The sequence below is a fragment of the Pezoporus flaviventris genome, unplaced genomic scaffold, assembly GCF_033815535.1.
Source record: "Pezoporus flaviventris isolate CSIRO_AGI_PZ_B2104156 unplaced genomic scaffold, CSIRO_AGI_Pfla_v1 ptg000031l, whole genome shotgun sequence".
NCBI lineage: Eukaryota > Metazoa > Chordata > Aves > Psittaciformes > Psittacidae > Pezoporus > Pezoporus flaviventris.
Window position 1 is genome coordinate 24,986,429 of NW_026892579.1, and position 13,557 is coordinate 24,999,985.

The 13,557-nt window shown below is 38.0% G+C and overlaps 1 protein-coding gene across 6 annotated transcripts in view; it reads right to left on the reverse strand.

Annotated features, from left to right (window-relative positions):
* The window catches only part of FAM135A (family with sequence similarity 135 member A), a 93,882-nt gene that overhangs the window by 41,637 nt on the left and 38,688 nt on the right, over positions 1-13,557 (reverse strand). For 4 of the 6 annotated variants that reach the window (XM_061460512.1, XM_061460511.1, XM_061460513.1 and 1 more), the window contains 4 exons: positions 5,499-5,578; positions 2,472-2,611; positions 2,285-2,355; positions 1,783-1,956 (listed from right to left, as the gene is read on the reverse strand). In XM_061460512.1, the coding sequence (XP_061316496.1) occupies positions 1,783-1,956; positions 2,285-2,355; positions 2,472-2,611; positions 5,499-5,578 (465 nt within the window). Of the gene's footprint in view, positions 1-1,782; positions 1,957-2,284; positions 2,356-2,471; positions 2,612-5,498; positions 5,579-13,557 lie in introns of those variants that run through there. The other 2 variants (XM_061460515.1, XM_061460514.1) reach the window with 2 other exon arrangements.

Consider the following 13,557-nt stretch of genomic DNA (forward strand, 5'->3'; position numbering starts at 1 on the left):
ATTATTGCCTCTTTTTCAACAAAAGTGTAATACTGGTTGTTGCCAGGATGAGGTGAATGTGGATGGTACCCTGAAAAAGAAAATACTCAAAAAATGAACCCCTATAAAAGGAAGGGGTGCCAGTAATGTGTGACCCAAACAGAAGAGCAAACTGTCACCCCAGAAAAGCCCAAAGGATGAAAGAGAGTGAAGTCTGCTATGTTCAGGTTTTTCAAAAAGAATTGCTCCAGAAAAGTGAGCTGGATATGGGGTAGCCCAGCTGAAATAAAACACTAAATTTGAAGGTTTCTTCCTCTCCCCCTCCAGACAGATTTTAAGGACAACTCAGATCCTTAAAATAATTTTGTGGCCAGCAGTAACATTCTGCCCTAAAGATAACAAAAACAGCATGAAAGTTGCTGTTTTGTTCCATTATCTCCCTACACAAGTTGCATCAAGTTCAGGTTTAAAATTAAATGGCGTAATTGTATCGTAACTTGAAAAGCCAGAAACAGAGGAGAAAAATGTATGAAAATGCTTTGATTTTCTGCAACCTTTTAAAACATCAGGAGGGACAAATACATTTCTGACTGAGAATCAGTAATGAAACCTGGTTTTTGCTTTCTAACAATGTAGTAAAGATCGACTCCACAGCTATAGGACGAATACAAGTGAAATGCCTGAATTTTACTTGTGGTACAGTGTGAAAATTTTTACTTTACACACATGCTGCTACTTTAAGTGCATTATTTTATTAGATGGACATGTTCAGCGACAATACTAGCTTAAGATAATTCCCACCTCATTAACTGTTCCTCTCCCAAATAATGCCACACCATCCCTTCAGATGTGCCAGTTCAGTTCTCATATAACCGTTCCTAAAACCCATTACCACAACAATCCAACTTGGAGGGGGAAAAATAGTCAAACAAGAAAAAATTCCAGTTGCATCCTCCAAACCAGCACAGTCCTATTGCACAGGCCAACTGTCTAACGCACATAAAGACACAGCTTTCCACGATGCAAAGACAGGGATAAGCAGCAGGAATACTTTAAGCTAAAAGTTTGGACATTTACGGCACAAACAGAATTTGAATAGGAAGAAACTTGAGGGGAGTAACATGTAGTATTTGAAGGCTGTGAAAGAAGACAAAGATAGATATGTTAAAGAAAAAGCTGTTCCAAGAACACTTCCTATGTGTGGCTGACTGCATGGCCCTTTTTCACACTTTTGAGACAGAGAAGTGAACAGAGATTGCGAAGGGTGACAAAAGTCAATGAAATAAACAGGCTTCAGTAAAAATTAGGCAAGAGCTTTTTTAAAACGAAAATGAAATTCTCCCCTTTCCTTTAGGAAGCAGTAAACGCAGCATTTGCCAACATAGCTGCCATTACAATAGTAACTGAAAACTGTGAAGACAGCTAACAGAAACCACCCTATTTGTATTAAATGGCACCTATTTCAGTTACTAACTAGAGAGAGCAACAGATCTTCCTGCTTAAGAAAATGTTAAATATTTAGACCTACAAATATACATGTAGAAATACATATACTTGCACATTCCTCCTCTTCCCTGGTCTTGGGTATCTCTCTTCTGCACTATATACTCTAATTCCTAACAAAAGCAAACTCAAAATTTGTCCATGAAAACAAGAAGTTTCTCATCTGTCTGGGCCCTGAGCTCCAAAATCATCATTAAGAAAACCGTATTTGCCATGAATTTAACTCCTTATATTCTAATTTTGTAACATTTCTATTTGGACATTTAATAATTTATCTGCATTTTATTAATAATAGATTACCTTATCAATGGCTGATGCAGGGCAACCAAAGAAGCATGGACTATAACCGATATGACAGAAAGGTGGAAGTAATCAAACATAACATTGATGTAATGATGAAGGCCCCGGTGCAAGTTAAAGTGCAACTTTAAAGTTCGGCTACTAATTGGTTGTAGTGTGCTCAGGTCATCTGGTCTAAAGAGAAATTCAAACAGAACAACATACAATCAGAATGATCATATTTAAAGAGCAAGTCCTTAATATCTGATGCAGACAGCAATTCAGCACAGGTCTATACTTTGGAATGCAATGATATCACCCCCAGGAAAAGCAAATTAAAATAAAAAATCAGAAAGAGACACATCAGTTATGAAATCTTAACAGACTTCAGTACTGGGTTTCTTTTTTACCCTCATGTATGTCTAATATGAACATACTATATCTACATGTAATACAGATTTAATCAGTTTAACAAGTTTACATATACTGTTGATTTAATGAAATCTTCTATATTTAAACTTACGAATAGTCTGTATCTGTGAAGTGCAGATCTAATGTTAGTAGAAAATTCATCTCATTAAGAGACTCCTCAATCTAAAAAGAAATTGTAGAAGCATGAAATGTTTTCAGATGCCTTATTTATACTAGACCAAACTGTACATAACGAAGACTTAATGAGCTGAATATAGTAAAGTTGAACAGCAGATTACCTTCCTCTCATCTAACAGCATTTTTACTTTGAAAATCATCACATCATTCACAGAAACTTCCTCATTTTTGTAAAGAATCTGAAATGTTTTACTGCAAACTATATTTTCATGGACTGAAGCAGGAAAGGCAAGATCTGTGCCTGAAAAGAAGAGAAACAAGTATTAATATAACTGGACTAGAATCTGGAAACCCAGAGAGGCTAATAAGTTGAAATATCATTCCTACCAGTTTCATGACTACTGTTTAACACCCACAATATCAGTAGTTTCCATCTTGGTCAGCTACTGCTGGAGTTTGAAGGAGTGCATTTTGTTTCAAACAAACACTGTATTGATATTTTTAACATAATTCGATTTTAATATAAGTTCTGAAGAATTTCATCTTTACTCCAAGTTGGAGTAAAACATTCTAGGCATCAAAAATTGTAATAAAAATCTTGAAATCTGTCTTGTTTCATCCAGTATTCACGTTGATTTTGAAAAGTTTAACCTCACTGAGAACTCTTAATTACCTACAGATGAGGCAGAGAGGTTAAATGACATATCACTCCACTGAATTATGAAGAACAAAGGTGGTTTGTTCTTTCCTTCCAGATCTTTGGATACTACTCTAGCCAGACCAGTTCTAAGTGTATCACCTTAACATTTCTCATTCAATTTGACACTTCTGCTTTCAGTCCAGGGGCTGCTCATCACAAAGAGTTCACAAAAGTGTGATAAATTGTTAGGGAATCCTATGCCAAGAAAAGGTTAAAAGACTTGTAGAAGAAATAAGAAAGGGAATGGTTTAAAACAGTTACTGAGGAAGTATTTAGCTTAATAGCAACGGGTTATCAGACAGGAAATTAAATGATGGGCACTATTCCTTTGAAACAACACATAAAGAGGATAGAACAGAAGTAACAGAAATACTGACACATTCTTATTACTCATCTACAAGCAGGCTCAATAACATCAACCTCTTACAGAACCCAAAGTCTTTTTTTGTTTTGTTTTTTTTTCCCCCGGTTTTTTTTTGGTTTTGTGATTTGTTGTTTTGTTGTTTTTTTTTGGGGGGGGGGGTGGTGGGGTGGTGGTGGGGGTGTTTTGTGGGGGTAGAATCGATTCTTTTGATTCTACTTAATAAATTATTCCAAAGGAATCCACAAAAGAAAATAAAAACCTGCAAAGTTTGTCCTTTACAGATTTGGGACCTAGAGGTCTCTGATATAAAATCACTGCACCTGGCAAACATTCTCAGCCTATAATTAATCTTTACAATAACTTAGTTCAACTTCCCTTCAGAAACTAGAAACAAGTAAAATACGGGGTTTTGTTTAAGTACTTCCACACATATCATCAATTTAGGTGTTCTGGACAAAATGCTTACAAAGGCTTAATCACTGATGTGTAATTCCTCTCTATATAATGCCACTTTTAGCTTGTATCCATCCATGTAATCTGTTACAGGTGAAGGGCAGAGCGGGTATGGTTTCACATGATACGTAACCTGATATAGCCGCACAGCATCAGCAGAAGGGATCTGCCACTCCAGTCTGATACAAAAGAAGTAATGGAAACATATGGCTGGGGTCCCACTTCCTATGCAGCATCCAACTCTGAATTACAGCCCTCAGTTCTGCTGACTTTAGTGTAACGTGAAACAGCATCCTCAGAAGTGAGAGAGGAGTTAAAGAGGAAATGCTGACACCAGGAACAGGCTCAGCCACATCTGTGTGGGGAGCAAGGCCTCACAAATGTGAAGTCAACAAGGCTGAACTACTTTTTGAAGTCACAGAGCTGTATGAAGGTAAGAAATGGGCAGGGGGAGTCACAGCCTGATTTAGTTTTTGACAGCACTGCTGACCTAAACTCACATCAAACTGCAGTCTTAATGTTTACATCCTTTATGCCTAGTAAGAGACAGAAAGGCTAACACATGCCACAATTTACTAACAAGACTGAAGCTTTCTGAATAAAAAAAAAACAAAACAAACCAAAACCAAAATCCCAAAAAGCTAAACCTGAAGTCCATTCTAAAATATACCATGAAATATTAGACATATCATTAAGAATCATTAATAAAAAAAAAAGGTGTGTTTTACTAAAGGATCAGTTTAGCAGAGCTAAATTCCCTAAACCACACTAAACTTCGTTTTTGGAGTAATCCTGGTTCATAAGAATTATTTATTTCACAAAAATCCAAGAAATACTCGGGAAGCTTGACTAGAACTCCTATCTACCTTGGTGCTCAACTCAGATTTACTTTTAAAACAGCCTCCAATCAATTACAATCTCTTATCACATTTTCTCAGACTGCAGTAGGTTTTTCTTCCTTGAAATTCCAAGAATTTTGCCTAACATTTGAAAATTCAGTTTGGTTTTTTTTTTTGCACCAGGCTGAGGTATGGGCTTCACAGAATTAGGAGAGCATTAACAGGTTCCTCTGGGCTCAGTTTGCCGGGACAAAGAAACCAAAAGTGAGTGCCAGGTTAAAAAAGGAAACAGAAGAAGGAGTGGGTAATTCTGTTCAGGAGGTTAAACCATTTTTCAGCTTTGACACCAGAAACCAACAGAGCAAGTCTCAAAACAGCAACAATGGATCCTTTCAGTCTTCTTTTCAGAAAGAATGGGCTTGGAAACCTGCATAAGAGTCTGTACCTGAAGGTCTCCATTACTCTGAGATAGCTACTTAAATGAGATCTGCCCTTCATCATCTTATCCTGAAACATGGAAAAGGCTGAGCAGATCAGTGTGAGTCACAAGACACTAATATAAAGGAATTAACATGTTTTGCTACCAGCAAAGAGAATTGACAGAGGAAAAACAGTAATACAAATTCTGTAATGAACATTTAAGTCTCACTGCTAAGCACAGGCTAGCTTTTCAGCAGGACATCATAAAACAATTTATCTTTCTACTGTGTTAATAAAAAAAAAAAAAACTAAACCAAACCACTTTTATATTACCACAATGTAAGACAAAAAGCACTCTCTTAATTAGCAAGGCAAAACAATGACATCATTTACTAGAAGACTTTGCACTTACCAGCTGCATGTAACAAGCTAGCTTCTAATTTGTGTGGAATTCTTGGAGGAATTTTCATAGATGAACGAATCTGGTAAAAACTAAAGCAAAAGACACTGATTTGTAACACATGTGGCACAGACATCTCATTAACCACATACAGATACACAGAATGACAAAGGCAGGATCAGGGAGTGCAAAGGAAGAACAAGGCAAGGAAGTCTACCACACTTAAAACTGTCTTATTTTGACTCTTCATCCTGTTGGGTTTTTTGTTAACCCTTAACCAGAGCAGCAGCCAAACATATGAATAAAAGAAGGAAACCTCCACACAGGGCTAGTCTGACCACTTCCCGCATTGTTGGGGCAAATAACTGATAAGACACATGGTAAACTACACTGAAGAACTGATATGAATGAAAAATCAGGATTGTCAGCTACACCACAACCATCTCAGAAGGATCTATCACATAGCACATCTACAGGGCTGCTATAGTCAGTTCTGCTGCTGGAGGATCTATTTGTGAAACTGCAACATACCCCCATTTACCCCTCCAGGATCCGTACAACAGACACCACTTACCAGACACTCTCTACATTGCTTGCGGCCACTGGGTACTAAAAAGTGCAAATAAAGGTTAACGCTATGCAAAATGTGACAATACTTGCTACCAAAGGCACAAACTGCATACTTAAAGCCTAAGATCAAAAAACAAACACAAAAGTATTTTGGGTCTCAGCCCCCATCTTTAAACAGTTTCCAATTTTATTCAGCTCCATACTGTTTCTAACTTTGATTTTCATCTATGAAAACCCTAATTGCCCCCCACATTGATTTTATGGTAGTCTTTACATAACACAAGTACCCATAAATACACTTAGAGGACACATTCCATCCATCTCATCCCCTTTCGGACCATTTATTTTTGTTTGAAGGCGTTAGCTTTAGCTCCTCAGTGAGCTGAAGTGACCTACCACACGCTCCACAAACACACCAACGAAAGGGAAGAAGCAACAACATTCACAAGTAGAGACCAGGAAGACTAAAACACCTTTTTAGGCAAACACATGATCTTAAGTGAATGGACCATGTGAATTCAATACAGACTGTTAAATACCCTTGTGAGTATGTGTACACCCACTCATAGTCTTACAGTTCATCATCATTGCCATTATCCAAATGCAAACTACTCTAATCCATTTTCTGATGGTTTTCTGATTTTGACTTCTAACACACCAACTAAAGCTGACCATCCCGAACTTTGCTAGCAACTGATGCAACTGTGTACTAGCCTAACAATCAATCAACAAAAAAATTCTTAATCTAATCCTTCCACAAAATTAAAAAGTCAACATTAGTCTGGTCAGAACTATATATCAAAGAATGTTTTAGAATAGAAGATAATTAATGAACCAGTGAACTTAATGAACTATATTGCTAGAGGCAAGAGATGACAGGAAAATTATTCCTACCCTTTCAAATATCAAATAAAACAACCCATTGCTAAACAGCAATAAAGTATTTTGTTTTTAGAAACCCACATGTCAAACACAATTCCATACCACTTAGCTGATTCATAAACAGTAAATGAATTCATTTTTTATTGGATTAAAAAAACCCAAACAAACAAAATGAGCTTTCAGGTGTAAGGAATTGAGGAAATTAAGAGAGTCCTCTCAACTATTAACCCATGAGGATGCAACCAAGTACACTGATGTACTCCTTTTCTCTGGGTCAGATGTGACATTCATCATTCAGTTAGTTACTCTTTTCACCTTTACTGAGGTCATATGATACATGAAACATTATAACGTGTAATAGCCTCAGCATGGAGGTACTTTCCACCAGCCCCAACTTCATAGTGTCATTTCTGCATCAACAGTAAACATTTATCAAGAGCTTGACACCCTACCATTATAACCTGCATTCTCCCATGATGCAAATGCCTGTCATGGCAGAGAATACTGCTTGTTACTTCAAGTATTATGAATGCAAAATCACTGGTATGGTTTATATTAAATATTATGCCTCTGTAGTTTAGAGACTATGCCAGATATTTTACTTCATCTCCTCCTAACCTACCAAACTTTGTCTTCAAAATATCCAACATCTGCATCATTCTCATTTCTTGCTTAGAACCACATGACAGCTCTGCAGAGCATAAATTTAACTAATGCTTAATAACTAATGCTTAACAGTTGCAGACAGATTAATGAATTAGGACTGTAACAAGGTAAAATGAAAGGCAAAATAAAACCTGAGGATCTAACAGAAAAGAAGTGCAATGTGATATTCCGATACTTAACGTAGTAAGACTCATCTACCCTAAAGATTCTATTAAGTGACTATTTACAATCTGGGCCTCAAAGAAAGCAATCAACAGAACTGTTCATGCTTACAATGTAATTTGTGAAATCAGAAGGCTGTTAGGACATCCTTCTTTTCCTATTATTACTTGCTAGCAATTAACAGCACACTATTCTACTCTTCATCCAGTAAACCCTTTACCTGCCTGATCTATTTTAATTTGGGTTAATGGGTAAATAAAAGTATATTGTTTGCTTGTTTGAGACAGGTGGCTTTGACTTTCAGCAGATTTACACTTTAAGCAGTTTATAACAAAACATTCACCTGTTAATCTCAGTAATAAAAGCCCCTCACAGTTCAGCTCAGGGCAAATATGTAAACATTAATTCAAAATCTTGTGCCAAGATCTCTGAAACAATCATTGAACTGCATTAAGACATTTAAATGAACAAACAACCTCCTACAAAGTATTTCGTCAAATTATTCACTGTCACTCATCTTTAAATGCCATATATATTAAGGATCTATCTGCAAATGAAAAGCTATGATACAGAAACAGGGTACTTTATTCACAAAGGAATTACATTTGTAATACATAAAATAAGGGAATGCTTTCTGAAGTTTAGATGACAGCAATTTTTTTTTTTTCTCTTGCCCCCAAGCCCTGGATTCCTCATCTTCCTCTTCAACTCAATCAACTGGTGTTGCAATGCTTCTTTTTCTATTCAAAAAACCGAAACCAAACAAAAAACAACAACAACCCCAAGTCACCTTCACCTATCTCCCAGCTGTACCATAAACACTCTTTAGTTCTCATATACACAACTGACCCCTAAACTTTATCTACTGTATTGTACTTGCTTGGGCCTCTACATAACAAATCAGTATCAAGGACTTGCTACTCACCTATCACATTCACCTATCCCAAACATCCTTAGAATGTTCCATAAATAAGATCTAAATACAATCAACTCTCCATTACCCTATATAATGAGAGAATGAAGGTATCCTGGGTAGTGGAAAATCCCAGACAGTAACAATGCTACAGAACATGCCCCCAGTGGTACAACAGATGTATCCAAACAGCTAAAGCAGCTTGGGTCTACCAACACTTACTTTCAAGCCCCAGCCCAGTGTCTCCCAAGAAGTAGCATGCGCAGACGTAACCAGGCAGTTGCAGGCCAAGTACCACAACTTTTCAGAGGATGTAACAGTTTGGGTCTATTGATATGTATACACTAAAATGCCTTCCTGAAGGCCACAGGAATGAAGAACATGGTAAAACCACTTCAGTGGCATGGCCTGTGCTAAAGCACAAGTCATTAAGATTCACGTGCCCAACCTTGCTCCAGCACATGTTGTCTTACGTGCCACTGTAGGTCCCAGGAAAGTGACAGAATAATACCAAACTGACCCTGCAGCAGTGTGGTCCTTCCCAAGTCCTGACTGACAGCAACCTGAAAAATGCCCCGCTGATAACAGAGACAAGGGTTCTATGTTCACTTCAAGATTAATGTGAAACTGTTTTCCAGAGCAGAAATATTAAGACAGGAAATAGATGAAGCTCTGCAGTTGGCAGTAAGATTCCAGAAGAGGGCTGGAGTTTAAAGCTTACACTAGTAGTGATTTTTTGTGCAGATTTTTGAAGCACAAATAAATAAAAATCTGTGTTACCTATCCCTCAATCTCTCTTTTGACTGCATTAAATGGGGAAACACCATTTTCAGATTATCGAGGCTTGCAACTTTCAGATAACAAAGAAATTAGGAATATTTTGGCAAAGATGCTTTAAAGCTACCTGTTTTGAAGAAAATAAACAACAGTATTCAGAACGTGGTATACTGTAAAAACACACATTAATTATGCATGGAAACAGCAGCATTCATCAGTGTAAGGACCTTTTGTTATCTTTTCCTACATTAGCTGAAGCAGGATAGATAAGTACTTCACTAAACAGAATAAGCCAACAGAAATACCACCAAGAACCAATTTAAATATACGATGAAAAATGCACTAAAAATGCAACAGAAGAACGAACGTGACATACAGTAGTTACTAAATTACCCTGATAAGAGTATGCTGTGTTGTTTACAGTCACCACCTAATAATTCGGCAGGATGCGTTTGGATCATCTCTGATGATACAACTACAGCTCCGCATTTTAAAAGCTTTGCCTACAACAGCAGCTAATGAAGTGCACTGCAGTATGGGAAGTGCAAGGAAAAGCTTTGGGATGAACAGCAGACTGACAGCTGGATGAAGGTCTGACACCACACAAAGAAAAGATTCCAAGGGAGTCTTTAACACCATTTTATCTAGACAATGAGCAGGTTGCAATTGCCTGACCTTCATGTTGCTAAGGTAAGAATGATTTGAAGGACAGTCTCCCAAGAAAGACTGAGTAAACTGAGACTTGAAATAGTCTTAAGGATACTTATGCATTGGAACAGGTCGTCCACATGAGCTGTTCCAGATAAGCTGTGGAATCTTCACCCATGAAAACTTTCAAGACCTGAGCGGACAGAGTTCCAAGCAACATGGTTTGGACTGAGTGCTCACCCTTCTTTCAGCATGAAGGAAGACTATATGACATACTGCTATCCCTTCAACCCTGAATCAATCAGTCTATGATCTCAGAGGTTAAAGGAAACCTATAAAACAGGGTTCACCAATTTTCAACATGGTAACAGCAAGAAGTGTATAAGGTTGGGAGCTGGTACACACAACAAGCTTGAGACACACCTGCAAACAGAACATACTCCAGCTCCTGTCTTTCCCACGTCTAAACTCAGGAAGACATTCCTGCATGTACAGTCAAAATACTTCTCCACAGCTGATGTGCTTGCTTCTCTGAAACGCAGCATCTTCCAGTTCCTTTTAAGTTTCCAATATCACAGACTTGAGGAAAAAAAGAAGACAATTTACAACAGTACCTCTGAAAATCCACCAACCTCTCCTTCCCTACATGCTTCCAGCATTTACCTTTACTTATCTGCAGACATGATGTTGAGGATGAACACAGATCTCCTGCCCTGTTTCCACTGCTTAAGGGCTTTGCCTGGAAACAGTTCCACATCCATCCCCCAAGGCATACCTTCACATTTGCTTGACAATGTGTAAGACAGTCTAAATGTTTGAGATGTTTATTGAAACAGCACATGTAAGCGAAGCCAAAGCCAAAGTCACCAGTGTAGAGCTTATAAATACCCAGAAGATTTCTGACAACCCCAGCCTATGCAGTCTTTCTTCAGTAAATAAATGTACCTGTTGATGTCCATTTATCTCATTTGGTTGTCAATATAATCCTGCAAATCCACAAACACACTATGAAAAGGTTCAAGGATATCTGAAGCTTAGTGTCCTTACTACAGACTTCATAGAAGGGTCTTCTGAAAAAGGTGGTTAGAATTACTGCTCTCCTCTAGGCAGAGGAGACCACTACTGTCCATACTGCATGAAGAATTAAATCTTTTCCAATGAGTTGCATTAAAATCTCAAAGATTCAAAATCTGACATGTGCCATAAAATTATTTCCCCACACAGGAAAGCGAACAGGTTTCTTTTTTCACTAGAATCATCATTTATATGGGCATAAGTAAGTTTTTTCCATCACATTTATTGAAAAATGAAATTTATGATCTGAGCAAGAAGTAGGTTTATTGATAACTGGAATGTAACTTGATACTAACAAAAAAGGAAATGTAGGAAGTGACAGTTATTTGACTTTTTAATGCCGTCACATGGAGTCACAGGCAGTAATGTGTGCAAATGCAGTCTTAAAGGATAACCATTATTAAAAAATTAATAAATCTCAGGCAGTAAAAAAGCACACATGCTTTTACAGAGATAGCTGCAAGCTTTTACTTGAAAACACACTTGCTTTGCCAGTTAAAGTTCATTCCAAGGGAAACATACGTCCTGAAAAAGTTTCATAATACAATTAATTCATCCCTGAGGTGAAACTTTCTTGGCAGTTTCTCTTGCCAGACAGACAAAAGGCAGAAGCACACATGCCAGAGTCCAACCTTTCCTCTTCCCTGAATCTGAGTGCACTCACTGCATGCTTAAATGTGCTCAGCCACAGGAAGACAAGAAAGCACTGAACATTGTGGACTGCAAAATTCACATGCACATCGGGTCACCTGCAGGACAGCTTCTAAATTTATCAGTTCACCAAAAGAAGCAACAGCTGTGGCACAGCATAGGCAAAACCTCCACGGAGCTCTTGGGATCTACTGAATGCAAAGCCCCGTTGAAAAGGCATCCTCTACTGCAGACCACCACTAAGACTTCTCCTTTTCCCAAGGTGAGCAGTGGCTCAGGCAAGCATGCTTCATTTGGTGCATGGAGAAACAGAGCTGTAGATACAGCAGTGCTCTATAAATATGGAATGCGGCACTTAAGTGAGGAACTGTGAGAAAACTGGACAGAGAAGAGAGTCTCTTGAGGAACAGGCAGCTCTGGAAGCAGCAATGTTGCTGTAATAGCTGTGTCAGACTGACCCTGGCAGAGCTCTTCAGATCAGACCTCTTCCCACAGAAGCAACCCCCACTAACAGAAACTCCTGCTGTGGTGAGAGGTTGAGTCAGCAAAACATTGAAAGGACCCAACACGAGAGAACACTGTATTTTTGTTCAACATCCCTCTGCTCTATAAGATAAGCCCCTTCCTACTACAGAGACCCCACATTATTAATTCTTTCACAGATTTATAAAAATCCATCTTAAAACCAGTAAAGGTATTTAGCATCTCACACAACCTGTGTCACAAGCCTATACTGACAAATGCCAGCATATATGCACTTTTCAAGGCAATCTGAGTATGCTTCTGATGCGTAATGCATTTCAAATGGTCATGGAACACAAATAGTCTATTCTAAACATTACCACAAATTCGTCAGAATTTTTCTGTTAACCTTGTAGGTATTCTGCACAAAGGCAATCCAGGCAAAGGCACAAATAAGGGAATAAAATAAGGTGTAAGGGAACAGAAATAATAGAAAAAGGCACTGAATAAAGCACAGGCAATGAAATGCTGTATCTGGAATTTACAAATGTAAAAAGGAAAGAGCTTTGGATAGACTTGTTCCTTAATTTTCCCACCAGGACACACGCACAGTCATCTATAAAAGTTTAATCCTACCAAACCCAGCTGGGACCCACAGACTACCACATGGCCACCAAACTAGTTACAGGGATTATCTAGAGAGGGTACAGAACAGGTACAGAAAACACAGAAAGATTCTTATCTTGCAAACACTTTTTAATACGTACTTCTCGTATGGACCAACACATCTGCTGTAATTGTGGGGTTTACCTCATTTAACAAATCCTAATTCGGATACTTGAGAAGCAGGAAAATTACCATGCTCAGAAGACTTTGTTTAAAATCTTTTATCAATCCCTTCTATGAACAACCCAGGAGTTTCCCAACTGCTAACATATTTTTATTAAGACAAATAAAACAAAGGGCAAGTTTACAGGAAACAGATTAAAAGTTCCTGTTTATTCGAGAACAAGCTTCCTTGAAAGCAAATTACTTTTAATTTAACAGTACCTCACATGTCTATGGCACACATTATGTCTAACAATTAAAGATATAAACAAAACAGTTATTGGACCAAAAGTTTGAGAGAACTTATCTCACAGAGGCAAAAGGATGCTGGGGCATGAATTAGCAGGGCTCATTTAGAGAGCTTTAAACTAGATTCGAAGGGGGATGGGGTTGTAGCTGGGCTTGCCCCAGTGGGGCAGCACTCCAGAATTGATGAAG